Source organism: Rhineura floridana, chromosome 9 (assembly GCF_030035675.1).
Source record: "Rhineura floridana isolate rRhiFlo1 chromosome 9, rRhiFlo1.hap2, whole genome shotgun sequence".
Lineage (NCBI taxonomy): Eukaryota > Metazoa > Chordata > Lepidosauria > Squamata > Rhineuridae > Rhineura > Rhineura floridana.
Window position 1 is genome coordinate 124,973,322 of NC_084488.1, and position 26,423 is coordinate 124,999,744.

At 47.3% G+C, this 26,423-nt stretch overlaps 1 protein-coding gene across 4 annotated transcripts in view; it reads left to right on the top strand.

Moving 5' to 3' along the window:
• ZNF638 (zinc finger protein 638) overlaps positions 1-26,423 on the top strand; it is a 94,770-nt gene that overhangs the window by 2,545 nt on the left and 65,802 nt on the right. Inside the window, exon 1 of one of the 4 annotated variants that reach the window (XM_061583671.1) lies at positions 19,081-19,181. The exons of 1 other annotated variant lie outside the window; for it this stretch is intronic. Coding sequence is in view for 2 of the 3 variants with exons in the window: in XM_061583669.1 (XP_061439653.1) it covers positions 19,677-19,774 (98 nt within the window). In the remaining variant the exon portion in view is untranslated. Of the gene's footprint in view, positions 1-19,080; positions 19,182-19,661; positions 19,775-26,423 lie in introns of those variants that run through there. 2 more of the 4 variants (XM_061583669.1, XM_061583668.1) reach the window with 2 other exon arrangements.

Here is a 26,423-nt window from a genome sequence, read left to right on the forward strand (position 1 = left end):
CAGAAAACCTGTGCTGACAGTGCCCCTGCATCCACTCTGATGGTGAAGTGTAGGCTGGCGGATGCAGGATAGGTTGCAGTTGAGGTGACAGGTGTGGCCTGTGGGAAACCCCAAATGATGACATGGCCTGACCCTGGCTGCTTGCAATTGAAGCCCATTGGGTACAAAACCCAAGGAGCTGCTCCTGCACAAGCCCCACTGAACTGGGAGGGACCTGCACCACAGGACATCCATAGTGGAGCTGGGTTGTCACGTCTGGACCACATTTCATGGCAGCAGAAGGGGAGAAAGGGAATGTGTGGGCATTGTGAGGTATAAGAGAGAAGCGGACAAGCTGGTGTGAAAGAGCAGCTGTACGCGCAGTGATACTATAGGAGGGAGATGACTCTGCAGGAGTTGCTGTGTGATTGAGAAGCCCCTGACACAAGAGCTTCCCTGGCGATCCTGCACAGTCTCATCCCCTCCCCCAAGCTCAGTTCATTCTCCAACCTTTACATTACGATTAGGCACCTTTATAAAAAGAAATGTGTTAGCTGCTTAGTTCCCCACGGCCTGACATTCCTCAGATCGCGCAGCAACAGTAGACACTTGGGGGGGGGGAGCCCAATTGTTGTAAAACAAGTTTATCTGAAAAGTTACAAGGTGAGAAATAGCAAAGGGTAAGTATTAAGAGATCTCTAACGCAGCATGCAGTTTGCCCTAAATTTCATACTATTCCTTCAAGGCCACCTTTTAAATGGGTTAAGATGCAGTTGAAGGTGCTGGTTGCACAAGATCCCTTCCCCTCATCAAAATATTTTGTCCCAGCTCTGATCACTGGGGGGAAAGGGAGGTCAAGGACAAAGTTGGGTGGTGATGATTGTCCCTTCCCCTAATCGGTACCACCCAACTTTGTCCTGGAACCGCCCACCCCAGTCCCCAGTGATCAGAGCCGGGCCAAGAAATTTTGCAACACTTGCATGATCTGAATGTTCCTCGCAAAATGTACAACTCTCTGTGTGTGGGTGCTGCAATCCAGGAGGGGCACCCAACTATTCTCTGAGGCACTGCAAGAGATTCTGGGGCACTCCACTTCCATCGCACTTTGCTTCACAGATGCCCCTAAGCAGGCAGGTGGCATCTGCAGTCAGGTTGGGCCCAACAATTACAGGTTTGCTTCCTTGTCCTACAGCGCTTCCCATTCATTTTCCTAAACCACCTCTCAGACGTCCCTGAGAGCTAAGCAGCAGCCAGACTGGACAGCACAGTTTTAGCCTCCATCCTTGCAAGTGATCCAGGACTTTCTTCAGCTTTGGTGCTCATAGCTGTGGTAAGCCTGTGTCTGGGTTATACAACTTTGGACCAGAAGATGAGGTTCACATGATTAAATACATAGAAGCTGCCTTATACTGACACAGAGCAATATCTAGCTCAATATTGTCTACACTGGCTGGCAGCGACACTCTGGGGTTTCAGGGCCTGCATTGAAAGCAAGTGCTCTACCACTGAGCTGTGGCCCATCCCTGAATGCCACAAGCGTCTGGCAGGGGGAGGGTGCATTCCCTCCACCTCCCAGTAAGCATCATTCCCAGATTTTGAGCTTTCTGTTTTGTTTTTGTTTTGTAGAGACAATACTGAGCTGGATGGACCAATGATCTGACTCAGTAGAAGGTAGCTTCCTCTGTCCTGGCCCTCTGTTGCTTGTTCACCTCAAGCTCAAGCCTTGTGGTTGGGTGATTAAGAAAGCGCACACAGAAATCTAGAAGGCTGCAAATGGTCAACCACACTCGTATTTCTTGCACGCGTCATCTGTTTAACCTTGGCACCATAGTGACTTCTGCGTTCCTCCAGTTTGAACAATTGATATTAAAATGGAACTATTTCTGTGGAGAGCTCTTAGCGTGCCAAAAATGCTTGTGGCTTCCCGTAGCCAATGGCGGCTGGCTGTGGGAAGCAAGGATGCCAAACTAGGTAGGCCTTCAGTCTGATCCCGACAGAGCTCTTCTGATGTCCTTTGGTTGTGAGACTGAGGCTGCACACCTAGCCCCACTTACCTGGGAGCAAGACCCATTGAATTCAATGGGACTTCTTTCTCTGCAGACATGGTTAGGGTTGTGTTGTAAGTCTCGAATCAAATGATGCGTCTTGAGTGCAGCTGGTTTTGGAGTGGGCTAGCAAGTTGCTCTGTTTTTGTAAATGAGCAAACGACATCTGAAACCAGGACGCCGTCGCAGACTGACCTTTGGCATCAGGTGTCTACATTGGCTGCCTTTGACAGATGCAACGAAATCTTCTGGGAACCGTGGGCAGGGAGCAGAGGCTGAGGAGAGGTGAGCAGGATGGTGAAGGGAGCAGTGACATGTCTTGCAGCAGGTTAAAGAGCTACACCCTGAGGACCATGTAACGGCTACCATTTTGGCCATTGAGTGGTGAACCATCATCGACATGTAATGAGATCAGTTATGCTCTTACTTGGAGGTGACACTCCTCAGAAGTTGCCAACCGGCCCACAATCTCTGAATGCCTGTAATTCTGTATCCTGGAGGTGTATTAGCTGGCTCTGTTGGCCTCCTGCCTCCTTCATTTATGGCTCAGGAGGCTGCTGAAAAAGCCAGCTAAAAATAGCCAGGGGCTGACGGTGATGAAACAGTAATTGCTCATTAAAATGCGACACCGCTCCACTCTGCCAAGGTACTGAGCCCCCTCGGTTCAAGACCTGGGGAAACAATTTAGAGGGAAGATGTACTTGTTTTAGAGGGAATGTTGCCGGTGCAACCCACCTTAGGTCAGACCAGTGATCTAGAGCATCTACCTTGGCTGACATGGTTTGTGCACATGCTAATGGAACTGGTGCTATCCAGTTCCAGTTAATCACTAGATATGGGGAATGTTACTTTCCCCAGTTCATTGAGGCTCTGGTCATTACAGGCTGCCAACATGTAGGGCAAGGGGAGGGCCTTCACCTTCTGCCAGCATGGATGGCATTGGATGAACTGGCACCTGCCGTTCCAGGTACATTCAGGTGAAGTGCTATGAGCCAGCCAGAAATCTTCACAATGCAGTGTTTGCATGCAGATCTCTGCACCATTAAGTTACCACTTTCTCCTAGCTACTAAGAGGGGAAAAGTGGAGAAGAGACTTGTTTCCTTTGTTGCTTGAGGAGTTTTCAAAATTATTTTATTTATTGCATTTAAGAATTGCCCTTCCTCCAAACGGAGCCCAGGGTAATGTACAAAGTGAGATAAACAACAAGATAGATAAATAAATAGACCACATACAAATAAATCACAAATAACTATACAATAAAATACAAAATAGCAAAATCATTAAGTCAGGGATCGCTTGCGACTGCTGGGCTCTAAAGCAACAAAATACAAACCTACAAAGGTCTGGGCAAACAAAAATAACTTCCACTGATATCTGAATGTAAAAAGCAACGAGAATAAATGTAACTTTGGGGGAGAGGACATTCCAAAGTCATGGTGCCACCATGAAGGCCCTGTGCACACATCCCTGAGCCACAAATCCTAATGGGGACCGCAAGCATAGACACACACCCGTCCGATCTTTGGATCCTGAGCCAAAATTGCTGGTGAAAGATGGCACCTTGGCTTCTTTGCCGAGCAAAACTGAGTGCTTGAGGATCCCATCTGGGAGGGCAGTGGGGACATCTCGTCTGTCAGGCCGAGCATATTTGTGGGTATAGTTGTGCAAGTTCAGAACTCTAGGTCTGATAAAGTACTTTGATATTATCTGCAGAGCACACGTTTCATTCTTACAGTCTGCTTGGCTTTCAAATGATGATTTGTTCCACATGAGGCTTTGGATCCTTCTTAGCAGTGGGACGGGAAGACAGAAACGTAGTTTTACAGGACTGGCATGCAGAGGAAAGGGGGCTGACAGTCGTCATGTGCTGTCAGTGGGCCAAGCGAAGGACGTGCCTCAAGTCCTAAGGCTGCACTGGGGGAGGATAATCCCAAGCAGCAGTGCTGGGAGAAAATGTTTTTTTTTGGGGGGGGGAGTATTTTAATTCTTCCTGTATATTTGAGGGCAAGAGTGCAGTCTCTGGGACAGTCCACCCCAACCCAACATTTTTCAAACACAGTCAAGGAGGGGAGGGCACAAACTCCAGTCAGCCTGGCACTTCTTCATGAGTGGCAGGCAATGTACCCAATGTAAGAGGGCCCTCGCTATTTATAGGAGGGTTTTCAGCTTTGGTTTTGAATTCCATAGGAGGGTACCTGCACACAGCATGGCCAGGAATATGAAATCCGTGCGAGGGTTGGAGAAGCGGGAAGCAAAGAGCAGGGAATGCTGCCTGTGGGAATTCTGTGGATTTTGCCTTTCTGGTGGGTGCCTGTGTGCCAAAGGAGGCCCCAGCTGGGTACAGGCTGGTCCCTCAGCTGTCAGTCAGTCAGTGATGCTGTTGATCTTGAACTCTGTTGAAAGTTGCATCATGTAACTCGGCGCTGTTCACGGTGATGTGACCAGGATCCTGGGGTTGAACAGTAGTGAGACACAGCCCCCTGCAAACTTTTGCCTGTTCACTCAAATGATTTTGACCTCCAGATCGTTGCATCTGAAGGGGGGGTTATTTTCACAAGGCTCCCTCAACTGGATGCTCCATTTTTGTGTGCTCCCTTTGAATGCTTTAGTACATTCTTGCTTTGAAACTCAGGTCAGGTAACCAGGCAGTTCCTTGCTATGTTGGTGATTTAAACTCAAGTTTGGAATTTGCAGGGACACTTCAGCAACATTTCACAGTTTAGCTGAGGGGTTTTGAGTTGCTGCCCCCAATGCTGTCCCACAGTGACTTGTGGTGGCACATGCAAGGCTCTCCACTCCATTCCAAAGCAGTTTGGGTTTTTTCTATGAGGTTTCTGGTCCAAGGACAGGAAATGAAAATGGTGGGCACCTGGAGCTTGGGCAGCTGGTAAGAAATGGTTTTTAAAAAGTAAGAGGAGGGAAGAAGGAAAAGGAACCCTTTCTTGCTGTCTAGTAAGTCTATTGGGGTGGGAAGTAGCTGGTGGAGGGCTAGCAGGTGAATGCTGGCGGGGGATGGACACAGGTCACTGGTGGAGAGGAGGCCAGCTAGCTGTTCCTGTGCAAGAGAAAGCAGCGGTTGACTAGCATGGAAGTTGCCATAGCTGCCCTTGAGATAGCAGAAAGCACTGAGGAGGTAAGAGAGGAGCTTTCTCTGCTCGCAGCTTTCTTCCTGAGTGTCAAAGGATGGAGAGGAGACATAGCAAATGGTGCATCTTCTTCGCATCTGAGTCTGGAAGAGGAGGCAGCGATCGTGCTTGATGTAACCACCCAGGAGGCTTCTGCTTCCAAACCCTGCAGTCATATCCCTGCGCTCTGGACTCCTTTACCCCCAGAGGCTGAGATCTGGGGTGCTTCCACTTGCTGCCCCACATGCGCACCATGGTTGAGCAGCTGCAGGACCCACAGGTGCAAGAAGCGGAGCCTGAAGGGCACAGCGTTGGGGCTTGCTGCCTCAACTCTAATAGTAAAGTCACTTATTTATTTATTACATTTATACCCTGCCTTTCTTTCCATGATAGGAACCCAAGGTAGCTTAAATAAGTTTCCCAGGTGGTCTCCCATCCGGGCACTGACCTGACCTGACCCTGCTTACTTCAGCAGGGAGCTGACCTCATGTGCCTTCAGACCACAGCCTGGGACCTTTCCTTCCTCTTTGATCTTTCCAGGGTTGTCCTACTTCAGAAAGGTTACAGTTTAGGAGAACATGAGTGTGATTTTTTTCTAGAGAGTAAATATATAAATAAAAGGGTCCACTCAATACCTTCCCCCATTAGCTAAATCAAAAATGCTGTCCCTCCCTCCCTCTCCTTTTATTTTTTATTTGTGGATATTATATTCTGGATCATGCCAGTAGTCATTGTTATTTAAAGTCTACTCATAATCTGACGTATCCTTGTAATTGGGGTCACTATTGTTCAGCTGCTGATTTGTTTTAATTTCAGTACTTGTATTTTCAATAATAATAAAAAGTTGAAGTCGAAAAAGAAAGTCGGGAGGTTGTGTTTTAATTAAAGTTGTGATCCTCTTTAACGAAAAGCATGTGTGTCTTTGGCGCACTTCTCCTCTTAGTGTGTCCTTCTCTGACATTGGGCCACAGGAAGAACAGGATGTGCAGCACGTGGCAGGCAGGGGCGGTCACTCCAAGTATCCTGCCTTCTTTCTCAGTACCAAGCCAGGATGTAAGCAATGAAATGTTATTACTTTGCTATGGTTTCAGTAGGTAATAATGCTGTGCCATGTCAGATTGTAATATACGCCAGAGTTCACATGACTGAAAGTTCGTAGTAAGTGGGTGCATCAGGGTGAAGGCTAAGTGTCAACCACTGTCCCTGACATGCTTGTTTTCTACATGCAGGGGTTTTTTGCCCAGGAACTGTTTTTTGTGCCAGAACTAGACTGCCTGTGCCAGCTTCTACTTCCCTAATCATTCCCGTTTGACATTATGTCGTAGTGGCCACTAGTTTTGATGTGCTAGTCACAAGGTCCTGTTGCAAAGTTAAGTATCCTATACTGTCCTTGATCTTCAAGTGGAATTTTTTTCCTGCAAAAGCCACAGCAAGCTATGCACAGGGTTGGCCGTGAACCCCTTGAAACTAGTTAAATGCTAGCTGGTGAAATTTAATTAGTGAAACTGATTTACTGCAGGAAAGCACAGCCAAACCTGGTGAGGGTTTTACAAATGTGGGTCAGATGGCAAAACTTGAAAGAGACCAAAATGGAAACAGGAGCTTCAGAAGTGGGTCCATGAACAGGAGCGTGCAATATTCTGTCCTCCCCACAATTTTATAATGCCAGTTGCTTTTCTTATTAGAGAGAGCATTCAATTCTTTATTCATCAACTTGGTGCCTTTCGGATGTTTTGAACCACATTTTCCATCTGCTCCAGCCAGCACAGCTACGCTGGCTGAGGCTGATGAATGTTGCAGTCCAAAACATCTGGAGGGTGCCAGGTTGGCCAAGGCGGCATTATTTAAGTCAACTTTTGTGACGGTATTTAGTTGTTAAAGATTGCATCGGTTTCATTATTTGTCAAGTCTACTTTTGTTACAAGTAGTCTGTTGTTTTGTTGATCTCTGTGTACTTCTGTGTACTTCTTTTTGCCTCCTGCGGTAGTGGCAGATGAGCTGACTTTGGAGTCTGTCCCTCTTCCCGTCCCCCAAAAAGAAGTTTTAAAAACAGCCATTGGACAGCTTTAAAAGAGGAATAGACAAATTCATAGAGGAGGTGGAGGCTATCAATGGCTACTAGCCCACAATGACCTTGTTCTGCCGCTGCTGTTGGGAGCAGTACTCCTTGTGCTGGGAGTCACAAGTGGGGAAAGTGCCTCAAGTCCTGCCTGTGGGGAACTGGTTGGCCACTGTGAGAACAGGATGCTGGACTAGATGGGCTCCCTTTGCCCTGATCCGGCAGGGTCTTCTTATGCTCTTAAAAAGGGCTATACCCAGAACCCAGTTCCCATGCCTACTTCTGGGAGTTATTTTCAAAATGACTGAAAATTGGGCTGAGGGGGCCTGTTCGTGTTGCCTGGGATGGATGGGAATTGTAGTCCAGTTGTAGTCCAAAACAGTTGGATGGCACCAGGTTGGGGAAGGCTGAACTTAAGCGTGTCTCAGTTCAGCAGCTGCTGGGCATAGCCTCTTAACCTTGACATTTAGTAGCTATTGAGAAGTCTGAGAAAACAACAGAGTGGATTTAACTTTGGTACAGTTTATATTTTAGGAACATTTTATGTTTCATTTCACAAAGTCTCCCTTTATCTGTTTTGAAGTACATTCATGAATGCCTGGTGCAGCACGTTAGGCTACAAATAAACTGATGAGTAAATTGAAGTCCGGAGAGAGAGATTATCCAGTTGGAGTTGGCCTCCCAGAGGTCTGGCATGCTATGCGGCCGTTTCATTCTGCTGTGCCTGAGCATTCTGAAGGAGAACTTGGACGCCCTTGGCATCTTCTCCCCTGGTCCCCAAACCACCTGCTGTTTACAAATTCCCCAACTTTGTTGCAAGGTGCTTTGTGCAGTAGTGTAGAGTCACAGCCATACCCTCTCCCATATTTTGATTTTTCCTGCTGGGTTGAGGATGAGATCCTTGTTTAATGCCTTCTCTCACGACAACAGGCATCCCTAGGAGCCAATAATTGTTTTTTAAAAATGTGTTTTTAAGTTTGTATATTTGTTTTTAATGTTTTAATTGCTGTAAACCGCCCAGAGAGCTTCGGCTATGGGGCGGTATACAAATGTAATAATAAATAATAAGGATGAAATGGGAGATATAGCTACTGAGAAGAGTCTTCTCAGTGGCTCTCACTTCCTTTTACTCTGATTAGCTCCAATCACCAGGAAAAGACAAGAAAGTATGTTAGAAGGCTCTTCTCAGTGCCTAACACACACCCCTTTCATGCTGATTGGCTCGTAGGATGCTGGAGACATAGCGACCCCACTGGGGCCTTGCCCCCCCAAAATTAAGAGATCTAAGACCCCCTGACTCCCCAGGCGATTACATCCCTGCTTGTGTATGGAAACAGTGGTAGAAAGAGGGACTTCTCATTTATCTAAATGTCATCCCTGTCAGTAAGCATGCCAAGGTCATTGTGATGCCCTCCAGATGCTGTTCGACTACAGCACCCATCATCTTTGATCATTAGCTGTGGGGTTATGGGGCGTTGTAATCCAACAACATGTGGAAGGCACCACATTGGCTATCCCTGCGTGCTATTGGTCTTCAGCTGGTGGGTCATGAAGACCCACTACCAAGTTGCAGTCTGGTCTAAGGTGGCCCTCAACAGCAATACCACCACCACACAAATGCATGGTAAAAAAAAAAGGGGGGGTCCTCAATTCACGTCTGGGTTAAAGGTGGTCCCAGGTCTAAAAAGGTAGAAGATGACTGCTGTGTGGACCTCGGGGGTAGGAAGGAGAGAGGCTAATTTCTGAGCTTTTAAGATAGAAGCCGGCTGAATTGGTTTTAGAGAGAACTAGTGCATAGACAGAAATTGCAAATGCCTTTCTGAGTGATTGCTTACTAAGGACTGACCTTCAGTCAGCTTGGAATTGGATACGAATGTCCCTTGTCCTTTCAGTGCCCCTTCCCTTGTTTATGAGGGTCTGTGAAATAGAAGGAATGAAGGGCACAACTTTGAAAGCTTTTGTGTCACACAGTCTGCATTTGTATGCGGAATTCAACTCATCCTTGTTCATCCCACACCAGTCAGAATGTAGAATGCACAGCCCCCCTTTAGGATTGTCTGATGAAAAAGTGTTGGTATTCTAGGTCTCTAGGACCAAAAATAAGGGGCATTTTAAAAACCACTCCTTTGCTTTTCATTCCTGCCAACAGTGGAAGTTGAAGAAATGGTTACGAGGCACTCAGAATGTCCCATGAACAAGGTGGAAACATAGCACAGAACAACTCAGTGCTGTCATAACCACTGCTAATGTGGTCCGCAGCCCAAGAGAGGAGGTGAACTAATGACTTTAGTGGGCCTCAGGATGGATTTTACATCTCAGTTTTGAGTTGTAGCACGACAAAGTTGGCACAGAAGATGGAGCATTAGCATGAAGTCAACCCAGTCTCACAGAAGGGGAGGTGTAAATATACAGCATTTTTAAGAGAATGTTCTTTATTTTAGGATATCTTCTATAAGGTGGAAAATACTCACTAAGCAGATGTTTAGAGAGAAACTGATCATGAATCTCTTTGCCACCAGACTGGCAAGACTCTAAGTGGTGTTGTCCAAGTTATTTGAATCACTTTGGGAATTCAGTTAATGCATTAACTGATTCACTTGACATTCTATAGCATTCCATGGGTGGGGCAAAGCAAATTTAACACATTCAGGATATGTGATTTTGATCTTTTATGTGATATGATCTTAAAAAGTATATCAGATGTATTATCCAGCCCTGTGAGAATCACTTGATTTCTTTAGTTTCTAGTTTACAAGTTTTACGTGGTCAGCACTTTGATCCTAAAGAAACAACCAGCAGTTTAGGATGTGTAATATTCGGGGCGGGGGGGAGGGATACAAATAAGGCCAGCACCTTAAAGATTCTAATTTTTGTAATATGGTTTATGGTGCAGATACACTTTATAACAACAATAGAAACAAGCAGTGTACTGGTCACTTTCAGACACACATATAGGTATAATTTCATTTAAAATCTCCAGTTGCTGCTTCTTAATGCCAGATCGGTACAAAATAAAACCTCCCTCGTCCATGATTTGATTATGGACGAGGCAGCCAATCTGGCATGCATAACCGTGACCTGGGTGGGCGAGCAGGGAGGAGTTAGTCTCTCCCAGCTCTGCCCTCTGGGGTATTTGGTCCAGCATCATGGCAGATCTGAGGGTCGGGGAGGTGGGGTTGCTGTGGTCTATAAGAGTTCCATCTCACTCACCAAGCACCATGTCCATGCAATTACTGGTCTGGAGTGTTTGCACCTTGTGTTGGGCCAGAGGGACAGACTGGGAATCCTTTTGGTGTACCACCCACCTTCCTGCCCAATGGCTTCCCTAACTGAGCTGACGGAAGTGGTCTCAGAGGTATTGTTGAGATCCCCCAGACTATTAGTACTGGGGGATGTCAACATCCATGCTGAGGCTACTTTGTCGGGGGCAGCTCAGGACTTCATGGACGCCATGACAACCATGGGGCTGTCTCAATATGTTAGTGGCCCAACACATACATCGGGGCATACTCTCGACCTCATTTTTGCTACTGGACCTGGGGATAGTAATCTGGATGTGGGGAGTCTTACATCTCTCCCTTTGTCATGGTCAGATCACTGCTTGCTGAAGTTTAGACTTTCAGTGGCCTTTTCCCTCTGCAAGGGTGGGGGACATATTAAAATGGTCCGCCCCCGGAGACTAATGAATCCTGAAGGTTTTCAAAGGGCTCTGGGGGATTTTCCGGCTGATAGGACTGGTGCTCCTGTCGAAGCCCTGGCTAATCTGTGGAATGCAGAGATGACCCGGGCAGTGGACACGATCGCCCCTGCGCGCCCTCTCCTTTGTAGAGCTCATATAGCTCCTTGGTATACTCCAGAGCTAAGAGCGATGAAACAAGATAGGAGACGGCTTGAGCGGAGTTGGAGACGAACTCCCAATGAATGCAATTATGTGCTGGTTTGTGCTTCTACCAAGCTGTATGTAGGAGTGGTGAGGGCGGCGAAGAAACAACATTTCGCCGCCACTATTAAGTCATCTCTCTCCCGCCCAGCGGAGCTTTTTAAAGTTGTCCAAGGGCTACTCTATTCAGGCCCACAGGACATGGCAGATACATCGGTGGCCCGCTGTAATGAGTTTGCTGAGCACTTCCAGCATAAGATCTTACGCATTCGCCGGGACTTAGATTCCCATTTTATGACAGTCCTAATGAGGTGTCTGGAGCACAGTCTAGTCATGTTTTGTTGGATGAGTTTCAGTCGGTTCAGTTCGAGGACGTGGACAAGGTGCTTGGACAGGTACGTGCAACCACTTCGGTACTGGATCCTTGCCCCTCTTGGCTTATAAAAACTAGCAAGGATGGAACAGCTGGTTGGGCCAACGAAGTGATAAATGCCTCTTTGCGAGAGGGAGTGGTCCCTGGCTGTCTGAAAGAAGCGGCGGTGAGACCACTCCTGAAAAAACCTTCCTTGGACCCAGAGGACTTTAACAGCTATAGACCAGTGGCGAATGTTCCATTCTTGGGCAAGATCTTGGAACGAGTGGTTGCTGACCAGCTCCAGGCGCTATTGGATGAAACCGATTATCTAGACCCATTTCAGTCGGGTTTCAGGCCCGGTTTTGGCACCGAGACAGCCTTGGTCGCCCTGTTTGATGACCTATGTCGGGAGAGAGACAGAGGGAGTGTAACTCTGTTGATCCTCCTTGATCTCTCAGCGGCTTTTGATACCATCGACCATGGTATCCTTCTGGAGAGACTTGCGGAGTTGGGTGTTGGAGGCACTGCTTGGCAGTGGTTCCGCTCCTACTTGGCGGGCCGTCTCCAGAAGATAATACTTGGGGAACATTGTTCGACACTGTGGGCTCTCCAATATGGGGTCCCGCAGGGTTCGGTTTTGTCTCCCATGCTTTTTAACATCTATATGAAGCCGTTGGGTGCGGTCATCTGGAGTTTTGGAGTGCGTTGTCATCAGTACACTGATGACACGCAACTCTACTTCTCCTTTTCATCTTCTTCAGGTGAGGCGGTCGTTGTGCTGAACCGTTGCCTGGACACGACAATGGACTGGATGAGAACTAACAAGCTGAGACTCAATCCTGATAAGACTGAGATGCTGCTGGTGCATGGTTTCTCTGGTCAGACGGTGGATACATACCCTGTCCTGGACGGGGTTACACTCCCCCTGAAGGAGCAGGTTCGTAGTCTGGGAGTAATTTTAGACTCTTCCCTGTCACTCGAGGCTCATGTAGCCTCGGTGGCACGGAATGCATTCTACCAACTTCGGTTGGTAGCCCAGCTACGTCCCTATCTGAGTAAGGAGGACCTTACATCAGTGGTACATGCTCTGGTAACCTCACGTTTAGACTACTGTAACGTGCTCTACGTAGGGCTACCTCTGAAGACGGTTCGGAAGCTACAGCTAGTGCAAAATGCGGCGGCCAGACTGCTAACAAGAACCAAGCGGTCTGAGCATATAACACCTGTTCTGGCCCGCCTGCACTGGCTTCCAATATGCTTCCGGGCTAGATTCAAAGTGTTGGTACTAACCTATAAAGCCTTATACGGCGCAGGACCACGATATCTGCTGGAACGCCTCTCCCAATACGAACTGGCTCGTACACTACGGTCTACTACGAAGGCCCTCCTCCGGGTCCCGACCCACAGGGAGGCCCGGAGGGTAGTAACAAGATCAAGGGCCTTCTCAGTGGTGGCCCCCGAATTGTGGAACAGTCTCCCCGAGGAGGTACGCTTGGCGCCGACACTATTATCCTTTTGGTGCCAAGTTAACACCTTTCTCTTCTCTGAGGCATTTTAATTTAAGTTAATTTCAGTAAATGTTGTAATTTCATTTTAGATGGTTTTTTATGTATTTGTTATATCAGATCCTGTAATTTTATTGTATATGTTTTTATGTTCACCGCCCAGAGAGCTGTTTGCTAGTCGGGCGGTATATAAGTTTAACAAATAAATAAATAAAAAATAAAACAGGCTACAGCCACCTTACAGCAAACAAGATGGGCCATTTCACATACAATAAACAGCCACATACAAATTGATTTTATGAGGTCTTCCTCAGTGGTCTCCATGATCCTAAATCTCATATAAAAGCAATACCTTGCCTTTTAGTAGTAGTACTGAAAATTCTTTAGAGTGGTTAGAAACCTGTGCATTTTTCTGTCTTGATTCCCCCTTCACTCTCAGTTTGAGGGGAAGCTTCTAGGGTGGCACTTTTAAAAAATATTTTCTAATCATATGCAAATATATGCAGTTAAAATTAGTTGATCAAGCCCATTTGTTTAACATAACCCATTTTAATGTTTTCTAGATATTTCTGGTGTGCTTATTCACAGGTGTAATCATGTCTCCTTATCAATCAACAGAACAACCATTTTAATACTTTTTTTTCTGATGGGGGCAGGGTTATATTCTATTCTTTGGCTGGCATAATGGCAACATTTGAATGGGATTCAGCTGTGAGGATATGTGCATATGTGTGGATAAACAAACCTTTTGTTTGGGCAATCTCTCTATTCAACCAACCAAAAATAGTATGCAAGGTTTTGAGTTCTCCAAAACTCTTCAGGCTGGTACACACACAGCTTTAAGTGCACGTCTGGTGTTATTCATAGCCCCTTTTTAATTTGCACAGATCACACAACATTGCATGCAATCAGCAGCTAGATCGCTGTTTCCGACTTTAAATCTGTAGTTCACATGGAAGTTAAAATCCATATTGAATATGATTTTTCCATCATGATAGAGTTCCATGGTTCACACATGTCCTTCCTCCCTACCTTCCAATAAATAGACCGTATACCTTCCAATTTGCTGTTTTGCATTCACACACGTTTGTGTTTATTAGTGTCGCTGTTCCTTGTGGCCCTGCCCCATATTTACATGTTAACTCCTTCTGGAACATCCCCATCGCTAATTGAGAAGGGGAGGGGTTTTCTGTCAATTTCACACTAAGCAGGGAGACAGTGGGGGGGGTGAAACTGACACCAAATTACTTTTTTTCTGTTGTCAGTTTCATTTCCTCTAGAGAGCCCTTCTTTTTGTGAAGAAGGAAATGTTTATAATGCACAGTGTGTATATTTTTGTGTTTGTGTGTGTGTGTGTGCACGCAACCTCTGTGTGAACGAGACCTTAGTTGCAACAGGGCTTCTGTGGGAGCTTTCTCCGGGCTGCGTCCTGGCCGGAGAGTCTTCTTCCCCTCCAGAAAACCAAGCAGGGCCGCTCTGGCACATCCCGTGGCAAGTTCTGCTCTCTGGCTGCATCTCTTCCCTCCTCAGTTGCGGGCAGCTTTCACGCTGGCTGTAGGGAAGGCAGCCTTCACTGGCCGGCAGGACTGCTCGCCATCACCCCCGCCGCCTCCTCGAAGGGGAGGAGGAGCTGCTCGCTCACCCGCGCCCCGGTCCATGCCACCTCTATATAAATATTCTGGTTTCTTCCCTGCAAACTGGTGCGGAGTGAAGCGGCTTCTCCTCCTCCCCCCGGCAGAGAGAGGTGCAGGGGAGAGTGGCAGCACAGCACCCTTTCTCTTCCCTCGCTGCCCCGCCCAGCTTGTAAACGGAGCGTAGCTGGTTTAAAGCACCGAGGGAAGGGTGCTGGGGGGGGGAAGTGGGGGAAAGGAAGGCTAGAGCGACCGGACCTTTGTTCGTCAGTGGCAGGAAACAAAATGATGTCCATAGACAGTGTAGGGGGCAGGAGGATCTAAAATGGTGAACGACCTGTGCAGCCCAAAACAGCAGAGAAAGCAACCACACAGCAGGCGGGCACCGAAGCGGATGTGGATTTTCAAACCAGTTTTGGATTTTTGGCCCCGATCACATGGAGGGTTAATGCGGATCTAGTGCTTTTTGCAGATCCTTTTAATTTGGACCATTTGCATGACGCTTTTGCCAATGCGAGTGCATTCAGCTGCTATTGCCTTTAAATCCGGATTAAATCAATGCGCTAAAAACCTGAATTTGGTTTGAATATCCGCACCTGCTTCGGTGCCAACCTGCTGTGTGGTCGCATTCTCTGCTGTTTTGGGCTGCACGCTCCGCCCCCTACACTGTCTATGGACATAATTTTGTTTCCTGCCGCTGACAAACAAACAAACTTCCAGTTGCTCTAACCTTCCTTTCCCCCACTTTCCCCCCTGGAACAAGTTCCCTCCCTCAGTCCTTTAAACCAGCGATATGCTCCATTTACTTGCTATTTTACTTTACGAGCTGGGCAGGAGCAACGAAGGAAGAGAAGGGGCGCTGTGCTGCCACTCTCTGCTGAGGGGAGGGGCAGGAGGAGCTGCTGCGCTCCACACCAGTTTGTGGGGAAGAGACCAGGTGGGTATTTAGGGATGGTGCTCGGGGCGTAGGCAGGTGAGCCGCCCCTCCTCCCCCTTCCTTTCGAGGCGGCGGCAGCAGCAGCGAGGGCGAGCAGTCCTGCCGGCCAGCGAAGGCTGCCTTCCCTACAGCCAGTGTGAAAGCCCGAGGAGGAGGGAAAAGATGCAGCCCAGAGAGCAGGACTTGCCGTGGGATGTGCCAGGGTGGCCTTTCTTGGTTTTCTGGAGGGGAAGGAGTGGGGGGTCATGTCGGAAATCTAACACTTTCCAGCCGGGACACAGCCCGGGAAGCTCCTGCAGAAGCCCTGTTGCAACTAAGGTCTCATTCACAAAGAGGTTGTGTGCGCACACAGACACAAACACAAAAATATACACATTGCGCACTATAAACATTTCATAGCTTATTCACAAAAAAGGGCTTTGTCTAGAGGAAACGCAGCTGACAACAGAAAAAAATAATTTGGTGTCAGTTGCACCCCCTACTGTCTCCTGGCTTAGCCTGAGATTGATAGACAAACCCTTCCCTTCTTGATTATCAATGGGGATGTTCCGGAGAGAGTTAACATTTAAATTGCAGGGCGGGGCCACAAGGAAACAGCGATACTAATAAACACGAAGGTGTGTGAACACAGCAAATTGGAAGGTAGGAAGGACAGACGTGTGTGAACTGTGGAACTCTATGGCGAAGGGAAAAGCTTCAAATTCAATATGGATTTTAGCTCCCATGTGAACCTGGTCTTTATCGCATTGATTTAATCCGGATTTAAAGGCAACAGCAGCTGAATGCACTCGCGTTGGCAAAAACGTCGTGTAAGCTGTCCAAATTAAAAGGGTCTGCAAAAAGCACCAGATCCACATTAAACCTCCATGTGATCGGGCCAAGGAAGGTAAAAACGACTTCAGTTCATATTTCTTAAGTGCTTGCAGACGCTTCACTCCAATGCTTTAGGTGGGTGTGTCAATCGTTCCCCTCTCCACGCCCACTCCCTCCTCCTCCTGCTGGCTCCCGTTCTGCAAGCCTGCTGCAAACTGTGCTTTATTTTTCTTTCTCCCCTAATTTGTGCACAAAAGCATAACACTATTCAAGCAAATATTTGCATTCCAACTGGATTGTAGCAGTGAAAATACAAATAATTGCACTGTATGAAACTGGAACAAACTGAGCATGCTCAGTTGCCAAGGTAACCAGAGGAAGTGAAATTTTGACCTTAAGAAGGTGTGGTCATTAGGCAGCTACATGATTGATCCTTTCCCTTCAGTGTGAATAAAGACCTCGTTTGCAGCTGGCTTTGAGGCCCCTATGTGGACTGTGCAAACAGAAAACGGAGGTAAAAGCAGCGTCTTTAATACGATGTACGGGTGAGAGGAGGGGGGACGTTAACGCTTCTCAACTGCATGCATACATTTATAATAAATAATAATAAAAATTTATTTAATTAGTCGCCCATCTGTCCACCTAAACGGACACTCTGGGCGACGTACACAATATAAAAACATATACATACAGCAAATTACAATATTAACAGCAATTCATCTAACCATCCTTCAGTAATACAATATAAAAACCTAACCCATCCCAGAAACCCCGTAGGCCTGCCTGAACAGCCAGGTCTTTAAAGCTTGGCGAAAAGCCATCAGGGAGGAGGCGTGACGAAGGTCAAAAGGAAGCAAGTTCCAGAGGGTGGGAGCCACGATAGAAAAGGCCCTCTCTCTGGTCCGCACCAGTCTAGCTGTTTTCACCGGTGGGACCGAGAGAAGGTCTTGTGAGGCTGATCTTGTTTGGCGGCATATTTGGTGATACTGGAGGCGTTCCTTCAGATAGACTGGGCCGGAACCATATAGGGTTTTAAAGGTTAGTACCAACACCTTGAATTGGGCCCGGTACACAACTGGCAACCAGTGTAACTCCATCTACACTGGGGTAACGTGGTCCCGGCGACGGCTCTGCTTTATTAAGCGTGCCGCCGCATTCTGTACCAGTTGTAATTTCCGGACCGTCTTCAGGGGTAACCCCACGTAGAGCGCATTACAATAGTCTAATCGAGAGGAGACCAGGGCATGTATCACTCGTGGGAGCAGGTGTAGAGGAAGATAGGGACGCAGCCTTTGTACCAGATGAAGTTGGTACCAAGCTGCCCGGCTCACTGCAGAAACCTGAGCCTCCATAGACAGCTGGGAGTCCAAAATGACCCCTAGGCTGCGGACCTGGTCTTTCAGGGGTAATTTCACCCCATTAAGTACCAGGTCAAAATTTCCCAGCCTTCTTTTATCCCCCACTAATAACACCTCGGTCTTGTCGGGGTTTAGCTTCAGCCTGTTCTCTCCCATCCATCCACTTACGGACTCCAGGCAATTGGACAAGGTATCCACAGCCAACCCTGGTGAGGATTTAAATGAGAGATAGAGCTGCGTGTCATCCACATATTGGTGACACTGCAGCCCAAAACTCCTGATAATGGATCCCAGCGGCTTCATGTAGATGTTGAATAGCATGGGGGAAAGGATAGAGCCCTGTGGCACACCACAGTTGAGGGGCCAAGGGTCTGAAACCTCATCCCCCAACGCTACCCGTTGGTATCTGCTGGAGAGATAGGAACGGAACCACCGTAAAACAGTGCCTCCTATTCCCAACCCCTCCAGCTGCCTTAACAGGATACCGTGGTCAACGGTATCGAAAGCCGCTGAGAGATCCAGGAGGACGAGGAAAGTGTGTTCTCCCCTATCCAACGCCCTCCTCATATCATCCACCAGAGCGACCAAGGCTGTTTCAGTTCCGTTAAAAGTGGATGGGAAGAGGTTGCATGCGTTCTTAGGAGGTATGCAGGTTTCAGTTTGCACCGAAGAAGATACAGTGATTGTGGGTATATATATATATAATGTATGCATACACACACAAAATTATTCTTACAATAATTATATACGTGAATATGTGTAGATATGTATGTACACATATATATATACATCCATGCATGCATACATACACACACACAACTGGAACATCTTTTTGCCCCCTTTTCCTGTCTAGCCTGATCAAGAGTCCTGAGGAATTCAAAAGCTTGCACGCTGCTTTGTGACATTTTCCTTGGTTTTGTACAGGCGTTGCCCTAATGAGGGTTTCGGGATCTCCAATCAAGAGTCGCATGGCTATCTTTGCTCTTTTTTTTCGTTCTCCCTCGTTTCAGTCTAACTCTATAAACCTGGAACGCGTTTCCTTTCGCATGCGCAGCTAGATCCTGGGTGAACGAGCCTTACGTGCGCGCGCTCCTTTCCCGCCTTGTTTTCCTCTCTCAGCTCCGGCAGTTGCCGTTCTGCCCCGCGGCCCCGCTTGGCAATCCTGGGACTGCGCATGCGCATGGTTATCGTACGGAACCCGACGCCTTCCTTGACTAACCTCTCCCTCACAAACCAAGGCAGTGCGCACGCGCAGTCTACGGAAGGCTTCGTTGTCGCTCGGCTTTCCCTCCTTCCTCTCTCGAGCCCTGACAGTGCGCATGCGCGCGTTGTCGTGAGCCCTTTCCGTGGCGTTTTCGCCTCAGGGCCGCGGGGCGCGTCTGAAGCGAGGAACCGAGTGCCAGGAAGGGAGAAGCGACGGCCGGGCACGGCCCCTTCACCGAGCTGGTGCCCGGGAAGCAGAGCGGTCCGCCCGGGACGAGTGACTGGCTGAGGTAAGGAGCCGCAGCGCGGCCGGAGGAGGCCACAAAATGGCGGCGGGTGGTTGGCGGGGGAGGGGGGATTAAACGGCCTACCGTCTCGCCTGCTCTTGAGGCGGAGGGCCCGCTGACGCATCTGGAAAAACCCCGGCTCGCTTCGCCTCTGCGGCGCGGGAGCCGGAGGAGGCGTTAAGGCAGGCAGGTAAGCCGGCCTACCTAGGAGGGCAGTTGGCAGGTCGCTGCAGTTGCGTGAAGCGCTTCATCGCTACCTCCCATGCGGGGGGGGGAAGGGCTGAGTCGGGCTGGTTCTTGTGTTTGTGCTGCTTTTTAGGCCGCTGAAGCCGCGTTAGGTGTCAGCAAACCCACCCCGTGCCCCTTGTCGTCCGGTCATAGAATCACAGAATCGTAGAGTTGAAAGGGGTCTGTGACGCCATCGAGTCCAACCCCCAGCTCAATGCTGGAACCAAAGTTAAAGCATCCCCGACAGATGCCTGCCTATCTGCCTCTTGGATGCCTCCTGGGTTGGAGAGCCCAACATTTCTGGAGGTCGTGTTGCATGGTGGTGAGAGCAAGAGCTGGGCAGGACAGAGCGAGCAGATGAAGGGCTGGTGAGATGTTTTGTTTGCCCAGAGAACAAGGGGTCCTGCTGGGAGGAAGGGTGGGATATAAATCAAATAATAAATGCATAAACAAACAAAGAAGGTGGCTGCCTTGATTCTTGTTCGTCTAGTGCAGAACACAAGGCACGTGACTCGTTTCCTGCTCCTGCGTTGCCTGCCTTTGAAGCACAGTGGCAAGCACGTGTGCCTTCCTCTCCTGGTTTGAGTTTTGGGGCTGTCTCTGCACCTGGCAGGTGTCTGAGAAGGGCGGAGCCAAGCTGTATGTAAGGCATCTGGTGAGCTCTGGAGCTGGTCAGGGAGCCAGGGTTCATGCCCTTGCCTGTGCCGTTTCAGGGCATGGAGGAAGCCTGGGGCTTGTCTTGTTGGCCAGGTCCTGGCTGACCCATTGCGGGGGGGGGGGAGATTGTCCAGCTATGTTTATAATCAGTGCTGCTTACTGAACACTTTGTGGAAACAAGTTCATCCTTGTGGCAGCTTGCGTTTTTAAAGACTTTGTTCCTTTCCAGCAGTACATTACATTCGCACAGGTAGCTTCCCAGATATCCAACACCTGACCATCCGGAATGATCTATATCAGGATATATTACAGAGAGAAATGGAAGGCAAGGTGGGCTAGGCTGCCGGTACCTAATCTGGGCATGTGTTTGTACCTTCTTTTCATCTCCCTCAGCCCTACCCCCTTCCCCCAACAGGAGACCCCTATTGTTTCTCTTGGACTTTGTGAGTCTTTTGACTCAAGAATACTACCTTTGACTGGGATACCTCTCTGGAGTGGGGTTTGAGGACATGGTGTTGCAATGGTTCTTCTGGATGGGCGGTTCCAGAAGATGTAATGGGGGTGCCTCTGTTCTACCCCATGGCCATTAGCCTTTGTAATTCTATCTTTGTAGTTCTATGTACATCCCCATGCTTTTTAAATGTCTATATGAAACTGCTGGGAGTGGTCACCTGGAACTTAATCCAGATAAGATTGTTGGTCAGGAAGATAGTTGATCTGGATTGAGATTTCCAACTTGTTCTGGATGAATTTATCCTCGCTGTGAAGAGCCAGGTATGCAGTTTGGGGGTTCTCCTGGACTTGGTGCTATCTGTGGAGGTGCAGGGAGCTTTAGTGACCAGGAGTACTTATAACAACTTACGCTTCTTTACCAGCCGAGACCCTACCTGGAGAGTCTGTATCTGTGTTCAGTTACACATGAGCTGGTTACATTCAGGGCAGATGTCACTGTCTGCTTGGGACTGTCTTTAAAGCCAGTTCAGAAACGTCATCAAGTATAAAGCACAGGGGCCAGGATGCTTGTGGAGACCAGGTGTTCAGATGATATTAAAATAATTGTGCCACTTACGTTGGCAGCCTCTTTGCTTCTGAGCTCAATTTAAAGTGCTGCTGTTGATCTTTAAAGCCATAAATGGTTTGGGACCAGGTTATTTGAAAGACTGCCTGAAACTACTTAAATGTACCTAGGCCCTGAGATTGACTTTGGTGGGAGCAAGCAGGCCCAGCGCCAGAGAGTGGCCCCATTGGGCACTGGCTGGGGCCCATGCTGCTGGGGTTGGGTAGATGTCGCTCCTGCTCCACGATCCATGCTAGTATCAGGATGCACCCCACAACACAGTGCTGGCATGGATCATGGAGCGGGAGTCACCCTCCCAGGCAATACCTCTCCCTCACTGAAATGCACTTAAAATAGGCCTGGCCATGCCACTTCCCATGTTGCCATGTTACATTAGCGTGCTGCCACTGCTGAGGGCCCACTGCAGTCTGGTGACCAAGGGCCTTCTACAGTCTGGTGTGAGCCCTGGCAGCAGGAAAAAAAAAAGCTTGTGGGTATCAGATGGCGTTTTCAGTGGTAGCCTCCCATTTTTTGAGTCCGTTTCCCCAGGAAGTACATAGGGACTCCTTACTGGAGACTTTTAAGCAGACTTGCTCCGCTTAGCTTTAAGTTATACTGTTTTCCTGTTTTATCTGCTGCTGTTCTTGTCTTGCTTTTACCTTTATTATGTGGCACATTGCATTGATTGGGCTATAATTGGGCTATGCATTTCTCTGGCAAAAGAAATGCAAGAAGACAATAAGGGATGCTAAAAAAGAATTTGAGGAGCACATTGCTAAGAACATAAAAACCAACAACAAAAAATTCTGTAAATACATTCAAAGCAGGAGACCATCTAGGGAGGCGATTGGACCCTTGGATGATAAGGGAGTCAAAGGTGTACTAAAGAACGATAAGGAGATTGCAGAGAAGCTAAATGAATTCTTTGCATCTGTCTTCACAGTGGAAGATATAGGGCAGATCCCTGAACCTGAACTAACATTTGCAGGAAGGGATTCTGAGGAACTGAGACAAATAGTGGTAACGAGAGAGGAAGTTCTAGGCTTAATGGACAATATAAAAACTGACAAATCACCAGGCCCGGATGGCATCCATCCGAGAGTTCTCAAAGAACTCAGATGTGAAATTGCTGATCTGCTAACTAAAATATGTAACTTGTCCCTCGGGTCCTCCTCCTTGCCTGAGGATTGGAAAGTGGCAAATGTGACGCCAATCTTCAAAAAGGGATCCAGAGGGGATCCCGGAAATTACAGGCCAGTTAGCTTAACTTCTGTCCCTGGAAAACTGGTAGAAAGTATTATTAAAGCTAGATTAACTAAGCACATAGAAGAACAAGCCTTGCTGAAGCAGAGCCAGCATGGCTTCTGCAAGGGAAAGTCCTGTCTCAGTAACCTATTAGAATTCTTTGAGAGTGTCAACAAGCATATAGATAGAGGTGATCCAGTGGACATAGTGTACTTAGACTTTCAAAACGCTTTTGACAAGGTACCTCACCAAAGACTTCTGAGGAAACTTAGCAGTCATGGAATAAGAGGAGAGGTCCTCTTGTGGATAAGGAATTGGTTAAGAAGCAGAAAGCAGAGAGTAGGAATAAACGGACAGTTCTCCCAATGGAGGGCTGTAGAAAGTGGAGTCCCTCAAGGATCGGTATTGGGACCTGTACTTTTCAACTTGTTCATTAATGACCTAGAATTAGGAGTGAGCAGTGAAGTGGCCAAGTTTGCTGACGATACTAAATTGTTCAGGGTTGTTAAAACAAAAAGGGATTGCAGAGAGCTCCAAAAAGACCTCTCCAAACTGAGTGAATGGGGGGGGAAATGGCAAATGCAATTCAATATAAACAAGTGTAAAATTATGCATATTGGAGCAAAAAACCTTAATTTCACATATACGCTCATGGGGTCTGAACTGGCGGTGACTGACCAGGAGGGAGACCTCGGGGTTGTAGTGGACAGCACGATGAAAATGTCGACCCAGTGTGCGGCAGCTGTGAAAAAGGCAAATTCCATGCTAGCAATAATTAGGAAAGGTATTGAAAATAAAACAGCCAATATCATAATGCCGTTGTATAAATCTATGGTGCGGCCGCATTTGGAATACTGTGTACAGTTCTGGTCGCCTCATCTCAAAAAGGATATTATAGAGTTGGAAAAGGTTCAGAAGAGGGCAACCGGAATGACCAAGGGAATGGCGCGACTCCCTTACGAGGAAAGGTTGCAGCATTTGGGGCTTTTTAGTTTAGAGAAAAGGCGGGTCAGAGGAGACATGATAGAAGTGTATAAAATTATGCATGGCATTGAGAAAGTGGATAGAGAAAAGTTCTTCTCCCTCTCTCATAATACTAGAGCTTGTGGACATTCAAAGAAGCTGAATGTTGGAAGATTCAGGACAGACAAAAGGAAGTACTTCTTTACTCAGCGCATAGTTAAACTATGGAATTTGCTCCCACAAGATGCAGTAATGGCCACCAGCTTGGATGGCTTTAAAAGAAGATTAGACAAATTCATGGAGGACAGGGCTATCAATGGCTACTAGCCGTGATGGCTGTGCTGTGCCACCCTAGTCAGAGGCAGCATGCTTCTGAAAACCAGTTGCCGGAAGCCTCAGGAGGGGAGAGTGTTCTTGCACTCGGGTCCTGCTTGCGGGCTTCCCCCAGGCACCTGGTTGGCCACTGTGAGAACAGGATGCTGGACTAGATGGGCCACTGGCCTGATCCAGCAGGCTCTTCTTATGTTCTTATGAGAGTAAGCCTTTTTGCACCATTTATATTCTAAAAAGGTGAGTGGTAAATACGTTAAGTTAAATAAATGATGAGCCTGAGGAGCAGTGGTGCAAATACATTGTTAAACGATGACTTCCTGCTCCTCTTGTCCGATGCTGCTCTTTCTGTCATAGGTTACAAAACTTCCTTTCCCGATGACTTCAGTCACCCACATTAAAGCCTATCCAAGCCAGAACTGTACATGCATTTCTACAGACATAACCATTGATGGAACAAGTGTATTCACTATTCCTGCCACCTTTTCTACTGTTTCCACCACATGCCATTTATAGTGCAATCGGTGGAGGTGGTAGCAGTGTGAATGCTAGCAAGAGGCTTGTCACGGAAGCAGGAGAAGCCCCACACATGCACAGCTGAGTTGAATGATGCTGTGCCTCTTCTGGCCCTTAAACATGAAAAGAGATTGGTGAAAGGTAACCAAAAGAAGTCAATCAGCAATTCACATGCAACAAAAGGTCCTGTATGCTTCTGTCATGATGATGCTTTGCCCTTTCCTCTGCTATTGTTGACTATACTTCTTGGGCCCTCCGTCTGTTACTAGTTGTTGGTGGTTAGTAATTGGTACACAAAATTGTACTTTTTGTTATTTTTGGCTTGCTTCCTAAGTTCGCTTTTACCAATTGCCCCTGAAGCCCCTTGATGCCACCAAAACAAATTAGAATTAAGCAAAGATAGCAGGTTTGAACGTAATAACAAAACACTGTCAGCGCAAGCTGAGATTCTTATGAGCCAACTTAACCCACTTATGCCCATTTCTTTTGACAGTACAAACCAACTTTAGGGCTCTAGTGGACCCCTTTAAAGTCCTAAATGTTTGATTTGAAAGAGACTACAGTTTAACATAAACAAGATTTTATTGGTATTGAATTCCAAAAACATGGCCTTCACACAAAAACTGTTGGTGTACATTGGACCCCACAGTGTTAATTTACATTAAAAAAAATAAAAATACCATGAGATTGATTGGACAGAGAGCAGTGACTGTTGAGAGCGTGGGAGTGTCTAGTGCTGTAGAGGTAAGTATCTTATTTTTTGCTAGGGGCAAACAAATATATGACATATGACTGAGGAAAAGATACAGCCACCAGTTACTCAATCCTCATTGGACTATCAGAAGTTTTCACCATGAGAGTGTTAACTTCTGTGTCAAGATAAACCAATGGTGCAGATTTAACTACCTAGGCTAGAATTTATTCCTTGGGTCCAGGGGGCCCTAAAGTGCATTAGAGGTCATGCAACCTCCACTTCCCCACCAGCACTAGCTACAACAATGCAAAACATGTCTACATATATATTAGAGGCTGACTTAGGTGCTGATTTATGTAGCCAAAGTGGGATTACTGAGAAACTTGAAGAAAAATGTATCATCATGCTCAGGGGAACTTCAAGGTTTGCAAAAGTACACAGAGCCTTTAGCTTTGCCTCCTGCCACCCCAAACCCCCAATGTGGAGTGAGCGTGCTCTGTGGCTACAGAATGGGCAAGAAGGAGGAACCAGGGAACTACAGACCAGTCAGTTTAACATCAATCCCTGGAAAAACTCTGGAGCAGATTATAAAGCAGTCAATCTGTAAGCACCTTGAAAGCAATGCAGTGATTACTAGGAGCCAACATGGATTTATGAGGAACAAGTCCTGCCAAACTAATGTTATCTCATTTTTTGATCGGGTAACCTCCCTTGTAGACTGTGGGAATGCTGTGGACATAATATATGTCGACTTCAGCAAAGCTTTTGACAAAGTGCCCCATTATATTCTGATTAGCAAGCTAGCTAAATGTGGGCTGGATGGAACAACTATGAGATGGATCCACAGTTGGTTCCAGAATCGTACTCAAGAGTGCTTATCAATGGTTGCTTATCAATGGTTGCTTATCAAACTGGGCGGAAGTAATGAATGGAGTACCACAGGGCTCGGTCCTGGGCCCAGTGCTATTTCACATTTTTATTAACGACTTGGATGAGGAGGTACAAAGCATGCTTATCAAATTTGCAGATGATACAAAATTGGGGGGCATAGTTAATACCGTGGAAGACAGAAACAAAATTCAAAGCGACCTTGATAGGATGGGGCATTGGGCTGAAAACAACAGAATGAAATTCAACAGGGATAAAAGCAAAGTTCTACACTTAGGAAAAAGAAACTAAATGCACAGTTATAAGATGGGGGATACTTGGCTCAGCCGTACGACATGTGAGAAGGATCTTGGAATTGTCGTTGATCACAAGCGGAATATGAGTCAACAGTGTGATGTGGCTGCAAAAAAGACAAACACTATATTAGCCTGCATTAACAGAAGTATAGTTTCCAAATTGCGTGAAGTACTAGTTCCCCTCTATTCAGCACTGGTTAGGCCTCATCTTGAGTACTGCGTCCAGTTCTGCTCTCTGCACTTCAAAGAAGGATGCAGACAAACTGGAACGGGTTCAGAGGAGGGCAGCAAGGATGATCGGGACTGGCAACCAAGCCCTATGAGGAGAGACTGAAAGAACTGGGCATGTTTAGCCTTGAGAAGAGAAGACT